Source organism: Panthera tigris, chromosome B4 (assembly GCF_018350195.1).
Source record: "Panthera tigris isolate Pti1 chromosome B4, P.tigris_Pti1_mat1.1, whole genome shotgun sequence".
Lineage (NCBI taxonomy): Eukaryota > Metazoa > Chordata > Mammalia > Carnivora > Felidae > Panthera > Panthera tigris.
Window position 1 is genome coordinate 61852591 of NC_056666.1, and position 21395 is coordinate 61873985.

The 21395-nt window shown below is 40.0% G+C and overlaps 1 protein-coding gene and 1 long non-coding RNA gene across 10 annotated transcripts in view; one reads left to right on the top strand and one right to left on the bottom strand.

Annotated features, from left to right (window-relative positions):
* OVCH1 (ovochymase 1) overlaps window positions 1-16668 on the bottom strand; it is an 82790-nt gene extending 66122 nt beyond the window's left edge. For 5 of the 7 annotated variants that reach the window (XM_042992033.1, XM_042992034.1, XM_042992032.1 and 2 more), the window contains exons 1-8: window positions 16605-16668; window positions 15835-15953; window positions 15463-15560; window positions 14528-14697; window positions 10350-10445; window positions 9380-9531; window positions 7467-7653; window positions 5437-5524 (exon numbers count right to left, since the gene is read on the bottom strand). In XM_042992033.1, the coding sequence (XP_042847967.1) occupies window positions 5437-5524; window positions 7467-7653; window positions 9380-9531; window positions 10350-10445; window positions 14528-14697; window positions 15463-15560; window positions 15835-15953; window positions 16605-16668 (974 nt within the window). Of the gene's footprint in view, window positions 1-5436; window positions 5525-7466; window positions 7654-9379; window positions 9573-10349; window positions 10446-14527; window positions 14698-15462; window positions 15561-15749; window positions 16043-16604 lie in introns of those variants that run through there. The other 2 variants (XM_042992036.1, XM_042992038.1) reach the window with 2 other exon arrangements.
* Window positions 13426-21395, top strand: part of LOC122240324 — a 70906-nt gene continuing 62936 nt past the window's right edge. The window contains exons 1-3 of one of the 3 annotated variants that reach the window (XR_006219860.1): window positions 13426-13502; window positions 13805-13846; window positions 19178-19490. This is a non-coding gene — a long non-coding RNA (uncharacterized LOC122240324). Of the gene's footprint in view, window positions 13847-19177; window positions 19491-21395 lie in introns of all 3 variants that reach the window. The other 2 variants (XR_006219859.1, XR_006219861.1) reach the window with 2 other exon arrangements.

The window sequence follows — 21395 nt, forward strand, 5'->3', positions numbered from 1 at the left end:
TAAATATTATTAAAATCCCTCTTTAAGCACTTCAATTTATAAAACAATAAGCTGTCTAAAATATTACAAAGCTCACTTTTTTAGGCACTTCAATTGAAAAAGCACTCCACATCTATCATCCTTATTGAGGCTCTTTATAACCCTCTGAAGTGGGCAGGGAGAAATTACTCCCCTTATTCCAAATAAGAAAACTGTCATGATATTAAAAGACTCATCACACCTCACACATAATAGGAAATATAGGTTGGGCTTTATGGCTTCAAAGGCAAGTACTTTCTCCTGTTCATCAAATTATTGTCTACCTCAAAATCCCTACCTCAGTGATAGAAAACAGATTTCAAATCATATGCCAACCTGGTTTGTTGTTAGTGACTGCTGTGTTGCAAAGGATTCTGAGGTCTAATCAAGCTAAGTGAGAGAGGATTACCAAAATTAAGCTTTGATTTACCTATTCAAATGTTTATTGAGCATTATTATATGCCAGGCACTGTTCTAGGCTCTTAGAAATGCAACGTCTCCCACAGGCATGGAAGGGGAGAGATGACCTGAGTGTCCTTTATCTGCCAGGTCTCAGAATCTAGGTACCACCCAGCAGAATAAAGATAGGCTTGGAGGAACTGTGTAACTCCTTGCTCCTTCTTCATATTATTTGTTTCTATCTTAACATTAGTTAATTAACTCCATCTTCAATTAATCCTTCTACCATTCTCAAGGCTGCTTAGCATAATGGAGAAATCACTAAGATGCAGATTGATTCCGTATTGCATTACATTTCTAAAGCACATGTTTTTTCCTCCACATTGGAACATTCCAGAATCAGAAGGTTCTTACAGTATAGTCTTACAATTAATTCTTTTAGACTTAGATGGACACAGTTCTTGCAGAGAGGAATGATCTCTGGCCAGTCACCCAGGAGCACTATCAACTGCATGCTACTTACGTTATTTTCAGGTGTTTCATACTATACAGGTGGTAGGAATTTTAGACTACATACCTGCATAAGTATTAGCTTGTGATTCAAAATCTCAGAGAAGATTTTTACCTGTCTCTACACCAGTGTCAAGGTAGGGGCATGTAGCTTTCCACATGGGTGGGCCTGTGCCTGGTTTAGCCTTACACTGAACATACAGCTTTTGGTGTCCCATCTTTGTTTGAAATCTCCTGATCTTGGGTATTTTTTATTTCTTTGTTGAGTACATAAAATAACAATTTTACAACCAGTTTGTTTTAGATTTGCTGAAATACAGTATCAATTCATGCTAATACTGAATTGTAAAGTTGCTGAAAGTCTTCCCATTAATCTCTGGTTGATTCATTTTAGTCCTTACATGCTATTAAGTATCTTAACTATTTAATCTCAACTTCATCCTCTAAACTTGAAGCAGCTAAAACCTTACAATTACTAAGAAGACATCTAGTGTAAATTCATTTAACTTTCCTATAGGTAACCTGAATTTTGTTGTTGTTGTTGCTTTCTCAGGAGGGTGATTATTCTTCATTTTTTCCAAAGCTAAATCTTCTTTAACTGTTGTGTTCTCATGAAACATCCTTCATGTATTTATACATTTCTCTTGACTCATCTTACTCTTTCTTCTGCTCATAAGCACAGTTAAGCCTAACCCACCCACCACAACACAACAACAACAAAAAACCCTGCTTCTCTTGAAACCTGTCCTACTATCCCAAAGCCACTGTCCTGTCTTCCTCTTTCCCTTCACTGTTAACTGTCTCCTCATCTGAAACAAGGGCAGCAAACCCTCACTCCCATGCCTCCTACAGGTCAAAAACCCTCATGTTAATTATAAGTCTCTCTCTCTCTCTCTTACAACCACATTTTCAACTCAATATCAAATCCTGTGGTTCTATCACTTTTCACCTCCTCTACCATTGCAAACCTGGTCCCAAGCCATCGTGCTTACCTGGATTATTGGTGTCGATACAAATGACACTAACAGGGCTCAGCTCTTGGTCTTTCCCTTCCAGAGTCTATATTCTTTTTTTTTTTTTTTAAGTTTATTTATTTATTTAGAGGGCATGCATGCACAAGCAGGGGAGAGGCAGAGAGACAGGGAGGGAATTCCAAGCAGAATCTGTAGGGCCATTGCAGAACCCAATGCAGGATTTGAACTCATGAACCATGAGATCATGCCCTGAGCTGAAATCAAGAGTTGGACGCTCAACTGACTGAGCCATGCAGGTGCCCCTATGGTCTATTTTCAATGAAACAACCAAAGTGATCCTTTTTAAGTGTGTCAGATCATGTTCCTTGTCTGCTCAAAGTCCTCCAATGACAATACATCTTGTAGTAAAATTCAAAGTCCTTCTTATGTCTTCTAAGTTTGACCACGCTAACCATGACCATTTCCACCCATCACTTAGCTCTAGTGCTTTGATTCTACTGTTCCCCAGATATACCAAAAATTTTCCTGCCTCACATATGCCATTCCTTCTGCAAAGAATGTTCCTTCCCAAGATGACCATATGATTCCCTCCTGCACCTTATTCAAGTCTTTGTTCAAATATCATCCTTATAATTAGGCTTTTCCTGAGCAACTTCTCTAATATTGCACAACCATCCCACCTTCTTGCTATGGTTTTCTGCATAGCGCTTGCCACCTCCTACTATTATTTATAACGTTATTTGTATTACCCCTGTTCTCCATTTTCCAACTCGTCTCCAAAGGAAGCATTTCTGTCTGTTTCATTCACTGCTTTATTTCTAGCACCTGAAACAGTGCTTGGCACATCTTAAAGCTTTGATAAAAATGTTTTGACTATTTGATGAAGGAAAGATACCAAGTCTTCAACAACCACTCAGCCAGTTATGAATATAGCTCCTGATCCTACAATTCTACTCAATTAGCTGCCATATCCAATGGCATTTTATCTCACCTCATTTTGCCTTCTGTAATATCTAACACTGATAACAACCGTTTTTGCCTTGAAAGTCTTTCCTGCAGAAATCTCTTCAATACTTCATGTCTAAGTTGAATCACAGGTTCTCTTTGTTTGAGGGTAAATTGGCTGTCTCATCTGCATGTCTCTTAGCCCAATGTACAAATGCTTTCTACAACTTCACCCATAGCCATCCATGCTTTTCTCAAATATCTACTTATAAAGGAAATTCATTACTCCTGAGGAAGGCCATTAGATCTCAGAACTCTTTCAAGTTAGAAACTACCTTCTATTGCAAGGTGCCTGAGTAGCTCAGTCAGTTAAGCGTCTGACTCTTGATATTGGCTCAGGCCATGATTTCGTGGTTTGTGGGATTGAGCCCCACATCATACTGCATGCTAACAGTGCAGAACCTGCTTGGGATTCTCTCTCCTTCTCTCTCTCTGCCCCTCCCCACCCAAAATTAATAATATAAATTAAAAAAAAAAGAAACTACCTTATATTGGATTGAAATCCGCTTTCTCCTAACCTACCAGCTCCTTATTCTCAGCTCTGCACTTCACTGGAGCAAGTCCAATTCTGCTTCTGTAGTAGATCCTCAGACAAGACAGTTCCTTCCTCCTCTCAAGTCTTCTTTGCATCAAAACCATTCCTGGTTTCTTCTACCATATCTCCCAAGATATCATTTCAAATTTCTTTCCATGTTAGCCATTGTCCTTCAGATAATTTCTAGGTTATCAATGCCTCTTTCTAAAGATTGTACCTGAAGACCCCTCCCAATTCCCCTGCCCAGGACTCTAATAAAATAGGACTCTCACTCTTATTCTAGATGCTATTTTCCTCAAAGTTTAAGCAAAAATGGCAAAGCCTTTATTGGTATTACATTACTAGGTTGACACACAGAAAGTCAACTTGAACTTTTTAAAATTTTATTTTAGAGATAGAGTGTGCATACAACCTGGGGAAAGGGGGGAGAGAGGGAGAATCATAAGCAGCCTCCATTCTCAGTACAGAGCCCAATGCAGGGCCTGGTTTCATGACCCTGGGATTATGATCTGAACTGAAATCAAGATTCAGACACTAAACCAACTGAGCCACCAGGTGCTCCTCAACTTAGACTTTTAAGCCTTTTAAATATTGGCTGAAATTAAGCCACATTATTTCCTTTCTATATTTACAACAAATATCTACAGATCATTATACATTCATTTTATAAATTATAATCTTGCCACCATTTTAGTTTCCCATTGCTTACAGCAAAAAAATCTAATCTTCTCCTCATGGAATTTAAGACACTCTATAACTAAGAGCTAACCAGCCTTTTTATCTTCATTGTCCACTGCTATACCAGTTCTTATTTATGCTAACATTACTGTCCAGCTGTCCTGTGACTCACACTGTCCAAACAACCATGATATTCTCTACCTCCCTGACATTTCTTACACATTATCCCCTCTACGTGGCATGATACGTTGAAATTTCTTAGACACTAGAGCTACAAACAACTTCATGAGCTATAAAATTATAACTATCCTTCAATGCGTAGTTTCAATACTATCCCCTTCACTAAAACATTCCTACCTCCATGTCTCCCAACCACGGTATAAACACACACATGCCTCACAAACCACTGCAATGTGAATTAGTCTTTCTATTTTCCAAAATACCACCCTACGCCTGGGTAGTGTGGATTATAAAGCTTATTGGTCTTGTTTTACAGTATAGTTTTTTACCCAGCTCTTTCTTCTTACCAGATTATAAACTCACAGAACTATGATCTACCTTTGCATATCTTTTAAAAAAATTTTTTTTTAACGTTTATTTATTTTTGAGACAGAGAGAGACAGAGCATGAACAGGGGAGGGGCAGAGGGAGAGGGAGACACAGAATCTGAAACAGGCTCCAGGCTCTGAGCCGTCAGCACAGAGCCTGACGCGGGGCTCGAACTCATGGACCGTGAGATCATGACCTGAGCCGAAGTCAGATGCTTAACCAACCAAGCCACCCAGGCGCCCCTACCTTTGCATATCTTTAAATGCTCCTACAATTTTTAAAATTCAGAACACTTGAGGAAGTGAAATACTTGCAAAGCTTATTTCTAAAGCTTAAAGGTATCTTTAGAGGGGACAGAGTATGTAGAAAAAATTTAAAGACAGTGAAACATATTCATCTCCAGCTATTTCCCATCTTCTGGGAAATAAAATATCACCATTATTACAGAAATAAGTAGGAAAGGATTCATCACTAAATTCCCGTAACAATCTCACTAGCAGATGCTTTCAACATTGGATATTTGAAAACATCAATTCAGATAAGCTCCAGTCTTAATACTACTTGTGCTGATGATTTGTATTGGTGGATAGCAGAAATACCAACCAGCAAATGTTTGCTAATCAGAAAATATCAGATGAAACATATAGACTTTTATGTTAAGCAGATTAAGAAATTGAAATACTAGACAAAATTCATAAAACATAGCCCCTTAAGTGGCCTGATATTGGGGGGCGGAAACCCAAGAATCATCCTACCTTGGATACATACCAATTATGAGAACAGCTGCTTTCTTTGGAATGGTGGTAACGAACCTTCCCATTTTCTCCAAATAACACTGTTCTCTCAGATCTACAATCTTTCAAAATGTAGAAAAAAAGTTGATTATTTACTTCAGCTATGAACAGAATTTCAAGATATATGATACATAGCTTGAAGCTTTGTAATTTATATAATTTATATTTATGGGAATGCATGTTTTTAGATGCTTTGACCTAGACACTATACTTAGATTTCACTGAGATAATTTATAAATCATAATGTTCTTTTCTTTACCCAAGTTCTTCAGATTTAATATTTCTTTATCCAGCTTTTGCAAATCATGAGTCACATCGAGGTTTCAAATTTATATTACATGGCACTAATATGGCTTTCTCCCCCATCTCTCACTAGGATATCCTGGGTTATAATAAAATACCTTTGTATAAAAATACTAAAGTAAAAGTTCACAAGTTCTATATTTAAATTTTTTTATATTTAAATTTTTAATGTTTATTTTTGAGAGAGAGAAAGTGCACAAGTGGGGGAGGGGCAGGGAGAAAGGGAGACACAGAATCTGAAGCATGCTCCTGGCTTTGAGCTGTCAGCACAGAGCCTGACACAGGGCTTGAACTCATGAACCATGAGATTATGACCTGAGCCGAATTCAGGTGCTTAACTGACCGAGCTACCCAGGCGCCCCGAAAGTACACAAATTTTAGCAGTGACATGCCAAGTCTCTATCATGCACTCAGCAATTTCAAATTCCAGTGTCACATTTTAATTGTTGGAAACTAGAAGAAATAGGCAACTGTGGCATGAGAAGCTTAGATGATGTTAAGGAAGTATTATTTAAATAAATTGTCACATTGTGCTATTATTTGACTGTGGAATTAACCATTACTGGCTGATTTCATTGCCATTTTAAAATATTGTTACTGTTAACCTTTGTTCAGGGCTTATTAATCCTTTTAACCTTCTCTTTCAGGTGATGAAAACTGAATAGAATTGCTACCAGGAGAGACTCTCCCTGTGCAGTAATGTCAATGAACAGAACACTTTCACTCTGAGGTCCAAATCGGAGTGGCAAGCCTGCTCTAGTCAGAGGGAGCTCTGGTACTCAGTTGGACCAGTTAACAGTGGTGCTTCTCGAATCATCAGCAAGGTGGCTGATCTTGGACTGCAATGAGGGAAGGCTGGAGGGAGCCCTGTGCTCTGACCCTCTGGCTCCCGGCCTTGAAATGACTTGCTTCTTGTACTGAACTGCTTGGTCCTGTAAGTTGTGTGTCCTCACTCGCTCTGTTCTGCAAAGGCTACCCTCTTGCACAGGTGCTGTCCCTCTGCAAGGCAAACCTTGTATCCCTTGGGACTGAGCCCCTCTGCCTTGTCCTCAGTGCTCTGACAGCTCTCAGGGGCTTAGCTCACCTCATCTTTCATCACTGGGCCAACATACTCCTCTGTCTTCCCAAATAGTAGGAAAGTTCCCTGAGGACAGGCTTGGCATCTCCAGATCCACACTTGTTTTCCTAATTCTAGATTTTAGTGCTGCAAAACAAAGTAACCCTCCAAGGCCTCCCTTATTTTCCCCACTGTTGTCAAGTAAAATTAACAAAGGTGAGTGGGGAAAATGGGAGGTGAGTAATTTATTTTTAGTGCTCTAAACTAGTTTAGAGGAAAAAGGTATGTCACCTGGATAAATGAAGCAAGAATCCTTTCTCAAAGACTATTTTTTAAAAAATCTCATCATTACAAAAAAAGACCCATATCTCATGAAAATCTACATGAACATAAACTTGAAGATTCAGGCTCTGTCCAAGTTAAGTTCAAGTTAAACTGAAAGAGATCAGTTCTCATGAATTCAGAGATTTAAGTTTATATACATTGGATTAGGAATTGAAAACCAGATAAAGTCATCCTTTCTTTTACAGCTTAGTTCTGATTATATCTGCAACATATCAGAATAACTACCCTTGAAATAAGCATGATCAATTTTTGATTTAGAACAAAAGGCAGAAGGATGAATTCACAGAAATTATACCTACCTGTGAATGTGTTCTGAGTGATAAAATCCATCAACTCAAACACCTTGGAGAAAATGCCAGGTGATGCCCTTCTATGGTTATTTCTTAAAGGCCAACTTCTAGTCCAACCAGCTCCCTGGGAAGTTATCCCAGCAAGGACCCAGATTCCATTGCCTCTTCTACAAACAAATGGACTTCCAGAGTCTCCCTTTTATGGGACAGAAAAAAAATGAAACTTGAAAATATTCACGAGTTAAAAGTATTTCAGCACAGGGGCGCCTGGGTGGCTCTGTCGGTTAGGTGTCTGACTTCGGCTCAGGTCATGATCTCACGGTCCATGAGTTCGAGCCCCGCATCAGGCTCTGTGCTGACAGCTCAGAGCCTTAAGCCTGTTTCAGATTCTGTGTTTCCCTGTCTCTCTGGCCCTCCCCCGTTCATGCTCTGTCTCTGTCTCAAAAATAAATTAACGTTAAAAAAAATTAAAAAAAAAAAAAGTATTTCAGCACAACAACAAACAGCACTCATCCCAAAGAGAGAAGTAGTAGAGGCATATATACCCACTGGTTACTATCAATCAACATTTTTTTTATCCATCTTTTTGCCTCTTCATCATTAGTTTCAAGGTACAGTCTTTTTGCCCAAATGTAACCTCCTTACAATTAGTGCCTGCAATCTTGTTGAGCTAACACTTAATTTCTCTCTTGCCCCTACTTGTTTGTGAACAACCACATGCATTCTGCAACCAGTGAAAGGAGCAGGGGGAATTGACAGGTACATTCTTCCACTCTACTTTGCCATCTGGAATTGCTAGGAAAGACTGGGTCATATCCAAGCCTACAGCACCAGTGAATTGAGTCAAGTTCATGCAATGGCTGAAGGCTCTCAGAACAGAGGCCTAATTTTGTCCCAGGGTCTACATGTATAGGACTGTTGGTTCTCAGAGTAGAGGATAAAGAACGCATGATTTTAGGATCCTTTCTTTAATAATCCTTCATAATAATGTAGTGCTTTGGGAACATGGGTCAATTCTGTGCCGGACTAAACCCTCTTCAAAAGGCAGAGAATTGAGGGTTTAACCGCCTGCCCCCCAAAGGATTGCCTCTCAAGGATGCGGACAGGATAAAACACCCTTAATCTACCTGTGTCCCAATTTAGAAAGTGGGATAATTGTAAATTTCTATCTCTTCCCTTCCAAACTCTCCCCGCTCCTTGTCCTGTCACCACCTGCCCCCTTGCTCCAGAACAAAAAAGTCAAGAAATTTTCCAACAGATAATTTTAGGGAGCTTCCTACAGCAGTTTCAAGCTGCTTGCTGGGGAAGAATAAAAACTCCCAACTCCTCCAATTAAAAAAAAAGTGGTTTTTCAAGTAAATTATCTTCTCTATCTAAAACTTAAAACTCATGTCTTTCACAAATTGGTCTCCTTTTCCTCTAACTTGTGAAGATCGGTCTTCTTTATAAGCTACTGTAGTCAGCCTTGGGAGGTCATTCACAACATGTTTTAACCAACAGTTACTATAGCTGTGCCATCTTTGGTCAAACATTGTACAAACATTGCATTCTGCACTCAACACTTAAAAAAAGTCACAATGTTTAACAAAAAGTGGAATGAAAAATAATTCACAGACAGACCTAATCAGATAGAGCCAAAGTGCTCTTGCACCATTCCATTAGGTTGGAAATGTTGAACCCCCCCTCCCCATCTTCCCTCCTTCCATCTTCCCAAAAAGAGGGGTGGGGGTAAGAATGGGCACGGAACAGGAAAGAATGATCTCAGGCCAGGTCAAGTAAACCTTTTCAGTAGAAGCATGGTGGAAAGATGAACAAAAAAAGAATGTTGAAGCAATTATTCCCCAAAAGCAGCTCATGGGAAAAGGCAGAATCCACTATCACTTACATGATACTGAATAACTGGGCTGGCTTATGCTTTTTACCTGGCAGGCCTCCTTTTCCCCATCAGGAAAACTGGCACACATCATGGTACTCCCCAGGAGAGGAAAATTCATACCCGTCAGCACAGAATTACACGTTCTGTCGTCCATGATGGGAAGCTCCACTTCTTGTAGGACATCTGAATACTCTGATGCTGTGGAGGTGGACTGATGAGTTAGTCAATAATTGTCCTCACTGAAACAAATCAGTAAGAACCCTACAAGTATAGAACTATTTGAACCATGTTTAGGGGCACCTGGGTGGCTCAGTTGGTTAAGCATCCGACTTTGGCTCAGGTCATGATCTCACAGTTTGTGAGTTCGAGCCCCACTTGGGGCTCTGTGCTGACAGCTCAGAGCCTGGAGCCTACTTCAGATTCTGTGTCTCGCCCTCTCTCTACCCCTCCCCTGCTCACGCTCTGTGTCTGTCTCTCAATAATAAATAAATGTTAAAAAAAAAAAACCTATTTCAACCATGTTTAATCAAAATGTGGAAGTCCTTTTGTAAGGTATGAATTATATTCTTTCCTAAAATCAGATATGTGATAAAGGACATTTTTTTATTAGCAGATTTTTTTAAGGTAATATAGGCAATTGTATCTTTCCTAACCATATACTTCAAGTTTTCCTAAGTAGAAAACTTTAGTCAATAAAGCAGTATTTGTGAAATTCTTACTTTTGAAAAATCATAATATTAAAGACAAGGAAATTTAACTATTGTGACCATTGTCATAGTTACTGCTGGTTTTCTTTTTCTGACACATCATAACCAAAATGGTCAGCAGAAGTTTTATGTTGAGCCTTAGATACAGACATTTTTATGACGAAAACAACAAGAAATTCTCACTGGATTATAACTCGGGAAAAAAACAAAAACAAAATAGGATAAATATATTACTTGTGGCCAATACAATTTCTGCTTCTAGTGGGCAAAGAAATCTAAAACTACTATATATTTTTTGATGCCTCTTACTCTCTGAAATCTTGCACCATCCACTGGTCATGCAAAGAAGCCCTGCTTCAAATTTATCATCTTTATGGGGAAGACAGATTGGCTGAACAGCAGTTCCTGGAAAAAGAAAATTTTAAGGTTCCTAGATAGGCAAGTGATGCTGAATATATTTAGAAAAGTAACATCCAGTTGTTTTCATGGCTTCTACACTTTCCCTCTAAATATAATATTTATATATATTTTAAGTTTTCCCCTCTCATAAAAAACTATCCATATTTGTAGAAATTTAGAAAAATGCAGAAAAAGTAAAATAGGAAGAACATAATCCAGTGTTATACACACCACCTTGACCCTCCAAAACTAACATTTTAGGGTATACAATTGTCCTTTTTTTTGTCCTTCCAAGATTTTATTTAAATTCAAGTTAGTCTACATATAGTGTAGTATTGGTTTCAGTATAAGTCAGTGATTCATCATTTACATATAATACCCAATGTTCATCCCAGCAAGTGCCCTCCTTAATGCCTATCACCGATTTAGCCCATCCCCCCACCTACCTCCCCTCCAGCAACCCTCAGTTTGTTCTCTATCATTAAAAGTCTCCTGTGGCTTGCCTTCCTCTGTTTTTATCTTATTTTCCCTTCCTTTCCCCTATGTTCATGTTTTGTTTCTTAAATTCCACATATAAGTGAAATCATGGTATCCGTCTTTCTCTGACTTCTTTTGCTTAGCAAAATAAACCCTAGCTCAACCCATGTCATTGCAAATGACCAAGATTTCAATCTTTTTGATGTCTGAGTGATAATATTCCATTGTATGTATATATGTGTATGTATGTATCTTTTTTTATCCATTCATCAGTTCATGGGCATTCCATAATTTGGCTATTGTTGATAGCGCTACTATAATGCTATAAACATTGGGATTTATGTACCCCTTTGAATCAGTGTTTTTGTATCCTTTGGATAAATAATAGTAGTGTAATTGTAGAGTCATAAGACAGTTCTATTTTTAACTTTTTGAGGAACATCCATACTGTTTTCCAGAATGGCTGCACCAGTTTGCATTCCCACCAACAGTGCAAGAGGGTTCTCCTTTCTCCACATTCTCATCAACATTAGTAGTTTCCTAACTTGTTAATTGTAGCCATTCTGACAGTTGTGAGGTGGTATCTCATTGTGGTTGTGATTTTTTATTTCTCTGATGAGTGATGTTGAGCATTTTTTTTCATGTGTCTGTTAGCCATTTGTAGGTCTTCTTTGGAGAAATGTCTGTTCATGTCTTCTGCCATTTCTTAACTTGATTATTTTTGGGGTGTTGAGTTTGGTAAGTTCTTTATAGATTTTAGATACTAGCCCTTTACCCAGTATGTCATTTGCAAGTATCTTCTCCATTCTGTAGGTTGCCTTTTAGTTTTGTTGATTTCCTTCACTGTGCTGAATCTTTTTATCTTAATGAAGTCCCAATGGTTCATTTTTGCTTTTGTTTCCCTTGCCGCCGGGGTCTAGTAAGAAGCTCCTATGGCCAAGGTCAAAGAGGTTGCTGCCTGTGTTCCCCTATAGGATTTTGATGGTTTCCTATTTCACCTTTAGGTCTTTCATCCATTTTGAATTTACTTTTGTGTATGGTGTAAGAAAGTGGTCCATTTTTCCCGACAACCTTTGTTGAAGAGATTTTCCAGTGGATGTTCTTTGCTGCTTTGTCAAAGATTAATTGACCATATAGGCATGCGTCAATTTCTGGGTTCTATATTCTGTTCCACTGAGGGTATACCCTTGTTTCTAAAGGATAGTTTCCCCTAATGGTAATCCAGTACTACTATGTGGCAAGCACTTTTCTAGACTCCAGTAAATTAGCAGAAAGATAAATCCTTTACATACAAGGGTGTGTGTTGGGGTAGCAGGAATGCAAATTATAAATAAAATAACTTATTTGGTTGTTAGGTAATATCACTCCAGAAAAATCAGAGTAGGGTAAAGAAGATCCAAAGTCTGGGGATTAGGGAAGATGGCATGGGAAATGTAGTTTTAAATATGATAGTCATGGCAAGTGCCTTTGAGTAGATAACATTTCTTTTAATTAGGCTTCATACCTAGCCTAGAACCCAATGCCGGGCTTGAACTCACCACCCTGGTATCAAGACCTGAGCTAAGATCAAGAGTCAGACACTTAATTTACTGAGCCACCCAGGTGCCCCTGAGCAGATGACATTTGAGTCAAGCCTTGAAACGAAGTGGTTATCTGAGCATAAAGTATTTCAAGAAAGTAAGAAACAGAATGGAAAGCCCCTGCAGTGGGATAATGTCATATATGCTTGAGAACAGTTGGCCAGAATAGCTGGAACAGACTAAGGAAAAAAAAATAGTGAAAAAACAAACAACAGGCTAGATCTAGGGCTAAGAGGACAGAGATGGCAATTGATAAAAATATTGATTTCCATCTGAGTGTAATGAAGAACCACTGAAGTGTTTTGAACAGAGTGACATAATATAGCCTAGATTTTAAAAAGTATTATTCTGGTTGTTAGGTTAATAATAATTAGGCTTTCAAAAGAGAAAGCTAAAGACAATTTAAGAGACCATTAAAATTAACCCAAGCAAGAAAGGATGGTAGCCTGGAACAGGATAGTAAGAGTAGACCGGGCGAGGCAGAAGCCATGGGACTTGTGATGGATTAGGTACACAATGTGAGAGAAAGAAGAATTAAGACTGAGTGCAAAATGTTTAGCTTAAACAACGGAAGGGTAGAGCTGTCATTCATCAAAATCAAAGGCTATGGGTAATGTAGATTTAGGATACAGGGGACAAGATTCTGTTTTAAACATATTAAGTTTGAGATGCCTATTAGCCATCCGGGTGGGTGACCAGTAGGCAGTTAGTTATACGACTCCTATTAATCCCAGCAGCATGTGTGATAGGTAACATTTGGGTTAGTCTTCAAGCAGATGGTGTTTACAACCTTGAACCTGGATGAGAATACTAAAGGAGGGCAGATAGAGAAGAGGTCCAGGGACTGAACACTCCAACAGAGGTCACAAAGAGGAGGAGGTATCATCATAGAAGACTAACAAAGGGTGCAAAAAGAGGTAGGAGGAAAACCAAGGGACTCCTGGAACTCAACTGAAGAAAATTTTTCCAGGGAGAGTATGAGCCAGTCTGTCTAAACTCGTGCCAAGTAAGCTGAGGATTGAGAATTTACCTTTGAAATTTAGCAACATGGAGGGCAGTGACTGTGACAAGAGCAGATTTGGTGGCAGGTCAGGGTGAAAGTCTAACTTGGATGTCTCACTGATATCTCAGACCTAATACACACAATTATGAGAACTGAGGAGAGGAAAACGACATACCTCCCATAAGTGGAACTTCATAGCTTTTCTATAAAGGGGAACAGGGAAAAGGGCAATAGTTTCTTTTGGTCACAGGTGATGGGAATTCCAGCATCTAACTTGAATGAGGCTTGCTTGCTCATGATTACAGATCCTTCAGGGAACCTTCCATCCAGAGCCAAGATTCAAGCAGGTAAGTTTCCTGATACCCTCACTTTATGTGCCATATCTCTCTCTTTTTTCCCCGTCTTTCAAAGCATCACCTGTTGTGAAGTCAGGGGTTACATGGGAGACACAGATCAGATTCACCCATCCCCCACCTCTCCTGCCAAATAGGCTCCTTGCATGACAAGTTAAAGCTCTAGGTTCTTAAAGATCAATGGGATGCCTCAAGGGAAGTGGCTTATTTCAATGCCTGGCCAATTCTTCTAGATTTGTGCTCCTTCATTGTTTTGGGTCACGGATCACTTTACTTTTTTGCATTAAAAACAAAAAGATTTTAAAATTTTTTTCTAAAATGTTTAGATTACCTGTGCTCAGTGTCAGATATCTAGTCCATAATGAGGAGAGAAAGAAGTCTCTGAAAACATTTTCAAATGTCCCAAAGTCCCAGGCTGGAGCTGAGTATAAGTCTAGAATATAGCCCAGTCAAGACAAAAGACTTAAAATGCAGATTAAGTTAAGCATATAGAATTTGTGTCTGGGACTTTCAATCTTTACAGTGCTTTTATATGTTATAAACAAAATTTTAAGAAGGACAAAACTTAGCTATTCTAATAGTACCAGATATACACAGAAATTAATTGTTAATTGGTACAGAATAAAGCACAATTTTCTCCTACATTTTTAAAATATGCTAACTCCCCTTACTTACCAAACTTGACTTTGTGTTTTAAATACAGCAGTGCAATATCAGAGCTCATATATCCAAGTCTATTGTACTCAGGATGGATAATCATTTTTGAAACAGGAATCTTCTGTTCTTGTTTACCCTCCGGAAAGAGGTTGTGCCCCCCAGTCACAGTCAGACTCTTCATTTGGTTCCTAAAACCAAAGAAAAATGTTCCAATAAGTATAGCTGTTTCCCCCAGGAAAGACGGTCTTGTTTTCACTCACTTAAATGAAAAGTGATTAATGTAACTTGAAGCATTTCTAAGTCTTCAAAGAAGATGTACCTTTATTGATTACTACCAACTATCATAATTGCCTATAAATTATAGGGATCTGTAAAGTCATGGCTTTCCATCAGAGTGTTTACATTCTGTGAACCCTTTCCCCTCTCAACAATTGTAGTTCTGCATGAAATATTTAAGGGCGGCCTCTTTTTCTTTTTTTGTACTAGTCTATATATGCTCTGTTATTTTTAACAAGATATAAAAGTTGTTCCTAGAACTGTCCTTTTCTTATTATCAGCATCTCTCTTAATCTGGCTAAGTATCGGTTCTTTTCACAGTATTGTCTTCCTCCTAATGACTGAAATTCATATTAAAACGTTGGAGCCTCCATTTAACAATAAATGTCAATAATTTATTTGAACAAGTAACCATCGCCCCACCTCACCACTAACTCCACAAATTATAGAGGACATCTAGGATCTCTGGGGTCTCTAATTAGTAGAGTAGGAGGCACAGGAAATCTTGAGACAGATAAAGGTTTCCTGGGATCAGGAAGGTCAGTGAGTGGGTGGACCAGGTGGAAAAATTCAGAAAGGGATGGGGATTGAACTTTGCAGGGTATTTAGAGCTTCAAATCTCTCAGTCCCATTGCTAGGAGCCAAGGTTTGGTAAGTAATGGAAATCCACAACTTACTCATTGAGGCCAACCAAGCAGTGTGCTGCTGTAACAACCAGATCATCTTGGATCAAGCTTCCTGCACAGAAACGGTGCTCGCCTAATTTTAGGGAGACCTGCCGAGAAGAAAAGTATGAACACAACTAATATGCACCTCCCCATGATGTCATCTCCTTTAGAAACACTTGAAGTCAACTCTCCTTGTATAACATTCTTAAGTTACTGATACAATTGGTTAGGAAGAGATTTCCCCCGAAGTAAACTTTTTGGCAGACAGGGTTGAATGGGCTTAAGAGAAAAATCACCTGTTAACCAGAGCTGTAATATCGGAAACCAGAGGAAAACGTCAGCATTTCTCATTCAAGAGCTCAGTGCTTTGGTTATCCTGACCTGCCACGGTTGTCCACCAACTGCTGAATCCCTCCAGCGAGTACTTGCAGAGAAGAAGCCAGAATCCAAGACAGTTGTCCTACGTTCGACATCAACAGCAGGGATCCCACACTTCAGCCCTGTGTGTGAGAGAGAGCACCTGTGTGTGTGGGCACGCACCCGGAGCACCTCAGGTCAGGATTCCCTTGATCAAGACTCCACCTTCAGATTTTCCTGGCCTCACACAGATGTTCTGATATCACCGAGCAGCAGACTATCCCTCTTTTTTTTCTCAAGATATTCCCAAGACTGTCCCACAATTACCCCATGTTGACTAGAACTTGCCTCAGGACTCCCCTGCCTCTTTATAGCCTGAGCTGCCTTAGGGAGTCCCCGGGGGGTTGGCGGGGGGGGGGGGGGCAGGATGAGCTCGCTCCTTCTGGGGATCCATTTGGGGGTTACTCTGGGAGGGTGAGCATTACGTAAATTAGGTGGTCATAGAACACCATATGTTACTCAGAAAAGAGACATTTGGCTTTAAGTTACTTCTAATTGGCGATTGTTCCGTGGAGAAGGCGCCTTAGCATAAGTGCCTAAAGCCTTAAACTCCAGAATCCAAAGAATTTCCAAAAGAAAACCTGGCGCAGGGCTGTCTTTGGGAACTTCTGGGCCTGTACCGGCCCCTCACCCTTCCCTCTCCGTGGCCGAGGGAGTAACGAAGTCTCTCTCCCTCACCAGCACTCAGCCCTGGGCCGCAGCCTCGGCGCCCAGGGTCCGGGGTCCGGGCTCACCTAGGCTTTGGGGGAGGCCGACGGCGAGCAACAGCAGCAGACCCGCCCCGGCCAGCGTCCGCATGGCCCCCACGCGCCGGGACTCCGCCCCGCTTCCCCCCCCCCACAGCTGCGGAAAGCGGCGACAGCAGCGAGCCCCGCGGAGCGCCCGCCGCGCTCTTCACTCCTGCGCGGGCGCCAATGAGCCGCACCTGCGGCGCCGGCCGGCTCACAGCTGTCTCGGCCCGCGCTCAACCCACGCGCGGCCGCCCCACGTTGCACAGCTACCCGCCTTCTGGCCTCGAGGTGGTCGCCGCTCACAGGTGTGCAGAGGGCCCTACCGTCAGATCCAGGTGATCTGGAATCTGATCAGTGGCCTGGAATGCTCAGCGCCAGGGAATTCTGGCCCAGACCAGGGAGTGTGGCCCAAACCCAGGGGCGAGGAAGCTCCCGACTCCTGGAAACTTACTGAGGCATTAATAGCACTGCCCCTCCTTCTAACAAGCTTGTGGAAGCCTTTGACATTCAAGAATTTCAAATAGAGTGGGTATGAAAGAGCTGGTTTTACGCTGTCACCCCTTTTCCGGATGGTTGTGTCATTAGCTTCAGTGGAATGGGCCAAAGCTGTAGGATCCATCATTTAACATCATTAAAATGAATTCATCGGTAATACTATCATGTCAGCATTATTTCCCATAAATATTACTTTGTAATACGTTAGCTTCAGGTTGACAGAGGAACAAAGCCAGAATTTGTAATGTATGTATGTTTCATCAAAAAAATTAGAGCAAAGCTCGTGGACATTCTATATATAACTAACACCAATCTTCTAGGCCCAGTTGTCTTCTGTGAAAAATAGAAATAAAAGCTCCTTAAGGTAGGAGGTATACAGATTAGGGAGATAGGCAGTAGACAGATGGACAGGAAAACAGAAGATAGTCAAGGTGGAGGGAATGCAGGTACAGGCAGGTGACAATCAGCTGGGGCAATGACCCCTGTAACTGTAGAAGGTAGCAGAAGATGAATGGGCACCTTTTGGTGAAAAGCTAAAAGAATGTAATTGGCCCTGAAACTTGAAAGTCTCCTTCTTATCTCATGAACCTAAAAGGGGTTTCTCGGATTTCTGTGTCCCATCTTACAACATTAAGAAGCATTGTCCGATTAGAGGCACACGTGGTTAAATTAGTAGAAACTAAAGTAAAAACATTAGTTCCTCAGTCACACTAGGTATATTTCAAGGGCTGTGGCTAGCGCCCACCATATTGGAGAGCAGATACAGGATACTGCCATCATCACAGATAGCTCTATTGGACTGCACTGCTCTTGAGAATAAATAGCAAGGACCATTTTGTTTATTTATTTTAAATAAGACGCCTTGGATAACAGTTTTAGTAGATGACTGCTGTGTTTGGGGCTTGGGTGTCCAGGGGACAGTTGGGAGGGAGCTTGGTAAGGTAAGCAGCCTTTCTGTGAAAACAAAGCCCTGCACCACCAGGGCTCCAGGCTTGAGGACTGCAAAGGAAGTCCGCAGGTATGGTGGCTGTCTGACCAATGCCCCTCACCACCTCACCTTTAAAGTTTACTTTCACTGTAGTGATCTTACAAGGATTATCAGAGCCATCCCTTGCCCCAGGGGCAAACTACTCTCCAATAAAAGCTCAGACCCTCCGGATGGATCCAAATACCTCTTTCTTCTTAGCAAGGAGTCAGATTAAAACCATTACAAAGCTGTTACCAAACAAAATGGGAGAGGGAAAGAAAAATGCTCATGTGATGTGCAAGTATAGTTGGACCCACAGTGTTCAAGTTCATGGCTAACCTTTACATGGGCCTGCAGACTCCGTCAGTTTGCACTCTTCTGCACATGATGCACACACAGCTTTGCAGGATATTTAGTGATTTCTTTCATACCCAGAAGTCTCCTTGGGGTTGGGCATGGTCTCATTTCCTGTAACAGAATAGCTCTCTTTGTTTCCAGAGTTCAACACTCACAGCCTGAAGTGAGACCTTGTCCTTTTATGAGGATTGGTCCCTTATAGGCCTACCAAAAGAATGCCTTCCCATTAAATAGGAAAAGAGCTATTCAATATGCATTGTACACCTATTTGATAGGTTGTTCGTTTTAAATTTGCTAGTAAGATGATGGTTTAAGTATAAGTTGAGTTTGTGGTGATGTCACAGCATCTAAATGGAAATATTCATACATACACGTAAGGGAAGGATGTCAAGAAGGGACAGAGTGGGCTGAACTATCCCAGATTGGATTTGTGATGTATGAGAAATCTGCCTTTAATGTGAACATATCTTCATCATGGCAGGATACTCTCCTATTGGAGGCCTTCCAAGACCCTTAATGAAGCCCCACCTCTAAGGATAGTTGTACAATTAGGAGTGTTAGTGACTAACCTATGAGCAATGAGCAAATCATGGGCAGATAATGTTTTGTGTACAAAATTTTTTCCATCCAGACTAAACCACTGATGTAAACTCTAGAACCCTCTCCCATGTCCCACAAGGGATTTTGCACTAAGATTCAGCACTAAGGGGATTATTGGTGACCTCAGAAACAGCAATTACTTGCATGTTTGTTGCAGGGACAGATCACTATGAAGCAGAGAGAATGTGAAGGATGGAGGTAGAAAAAACAGGTGAAGACAATTCACTCAAACAGTTTGGCTGAGAAGGAAGAAAGACATGGTAGCAGCTAGAGATGAAAAGAAATACATGAAGGACTTCATTTTTATTTCCAAATGATTTTGATGGTGGTTATCGGTATATGTGTTTTAAAATAGAAGAGAATTCACAAGAGCCAGTAGAAGGAAGAAGTTGAAGATGAAAACGAGAGGTTAAGGGATGGAATGAATCTTCACAAGAGGCAAAATCCAGAGCGGGAAGAATTGAGTACAGGTGAGTTTGTAGAATGAGTATAGGATACTGAGAGAATATCTGTTTTCTACTTTCGTTTATTCTGTGAAGGGGTGAAGACATCTACTCAGCAAGATGATAGGAAGAGATCAGAACTGCATAAGGACTGAAATCGTCATTGTGAGGTGTGCAAAAGAGCAGACATGAAGCACACAGAACAATGCAGTGAATGAATGAATGAATCAGGGAAGGAAAGAAGTTTTTTTTCTTTTAAAGCAAACCCATCTAGTGACATGGATTTCAATGGGTACTAATCACAGAGCACTTGAGAGACTGAAAGAGACATAATTATTTTCATTATATTTTATATAAAATAAACATTTACATAAATTTTATTTTGGAAAGACCTAAGCAAAGTGTACATAATTGGACTTAAATGGGAGAAATACTTTATGGGAAGTAGATTTCTAACTGGCACATCAAAAGTAACAAAAATGTACATTTATATACAACTGATCAAAGTAGGAAACAAAAACATGAACAAAGAACAGGCTGCAAGTCATTTTCTCCCTGATAAAAGGAGGGATCTGCAAGGCAAATAATTTCCACATTAGAAAAGCAAGCCATGGCTTCTACAGATATTTTAATTCCTTAGGAGGAAATTTTTAAAAATACTTTTTCCCCAGAAACATAACAAAATCACTTCATTTTCATGTGTACAGACTACAAAATAAGAGTAACTGTCTCTGCCATGTTAAAGCACTTGGGCAGTGCAGTCCCTTTTATGGTTGTTTGTGTATGTGTTTTGATGCGGTGATTATCTTAAGAATTTCTAAAATGAAGGGCAACACTAATCAGTTATCTGTTCGATGTAAAGGGCTTTCAATCTGGATTCAGGAGACACTTAGAGCTTGATAGTTTCACAGAACGAACTAGTCTCTCACTGGGTGATAAACATGACTGAAACACCAGGTAGCCTGCCCAGGGTGAGGCAGTTCCTCCGGGGCAGTACAGGTCTACCACCCAGATTTCCAGATTCTTGGACTGGTGCACCCCTCTTTGGGTTAGCAAGGCAACTCCAAAGGCATGTTATACACACTGGAAACTTCCCAATGTGACATAAATACACTCCACTTGCACCGCTTGAGAATGGGAAGAAACTCCAGGATTTCTGGACATAGACATGTCTTTCCATTTTGGGGTAAATGATGATCTACACTTACAAACTAATCGTAACCATATATTGTGATGGATACTGATTTTACAAGCTACATGCTCTAAAAGATTTTAACTGAAAGGATCTTTGGTGATAAAAAGAACACATTTTTATATGAGCCATTTGACTGACATGAATATCATCAATTCTGTTGCAGCATTTTATTTTGCTGATATTAAACCACTCCTTTGATTATAGTTATTTTATTTCTTCCCTTTAAGTTAATGGCTCCTAAAAACAAAAATAATGGAGGAGGTGCTATTTTTTGAAGAACTGTTCAACATATTTTTTTACATCAAAACTTCAAGAATAATTATAAAAGTTATAATGTTTCCTTGTATGTGTGTGTGTGTGTGTGTGTATTTGGCATTGTAAACTTTTATCTTAATTGCAGCCTAAATGCAAGATTTGATAGGTCTTTACTCTTTTAAAATGCCAAAAGATGTCAGATAATTACATTTTGTCATCATTGGGATACGAACATGCCATTTAATCAAAGTAAATGTGATCTGGAAACTAGGTGAAAAATTAAAAACAAACAAACCGCCTACAACTACATTTGCCTTGATTGTTGTTACTAATATCCTATAGGTTGATTAACGTAAGAGGCAAATCCTTAACACATCAGAGCAAAAGTTTTTTCGTTTTCCCCTCAAAAACTGATTCTAATGAGTACAATTAAGAAATAATTAACCAAAGTTTACATGTGTATAACCAAGAGAGACATAGGT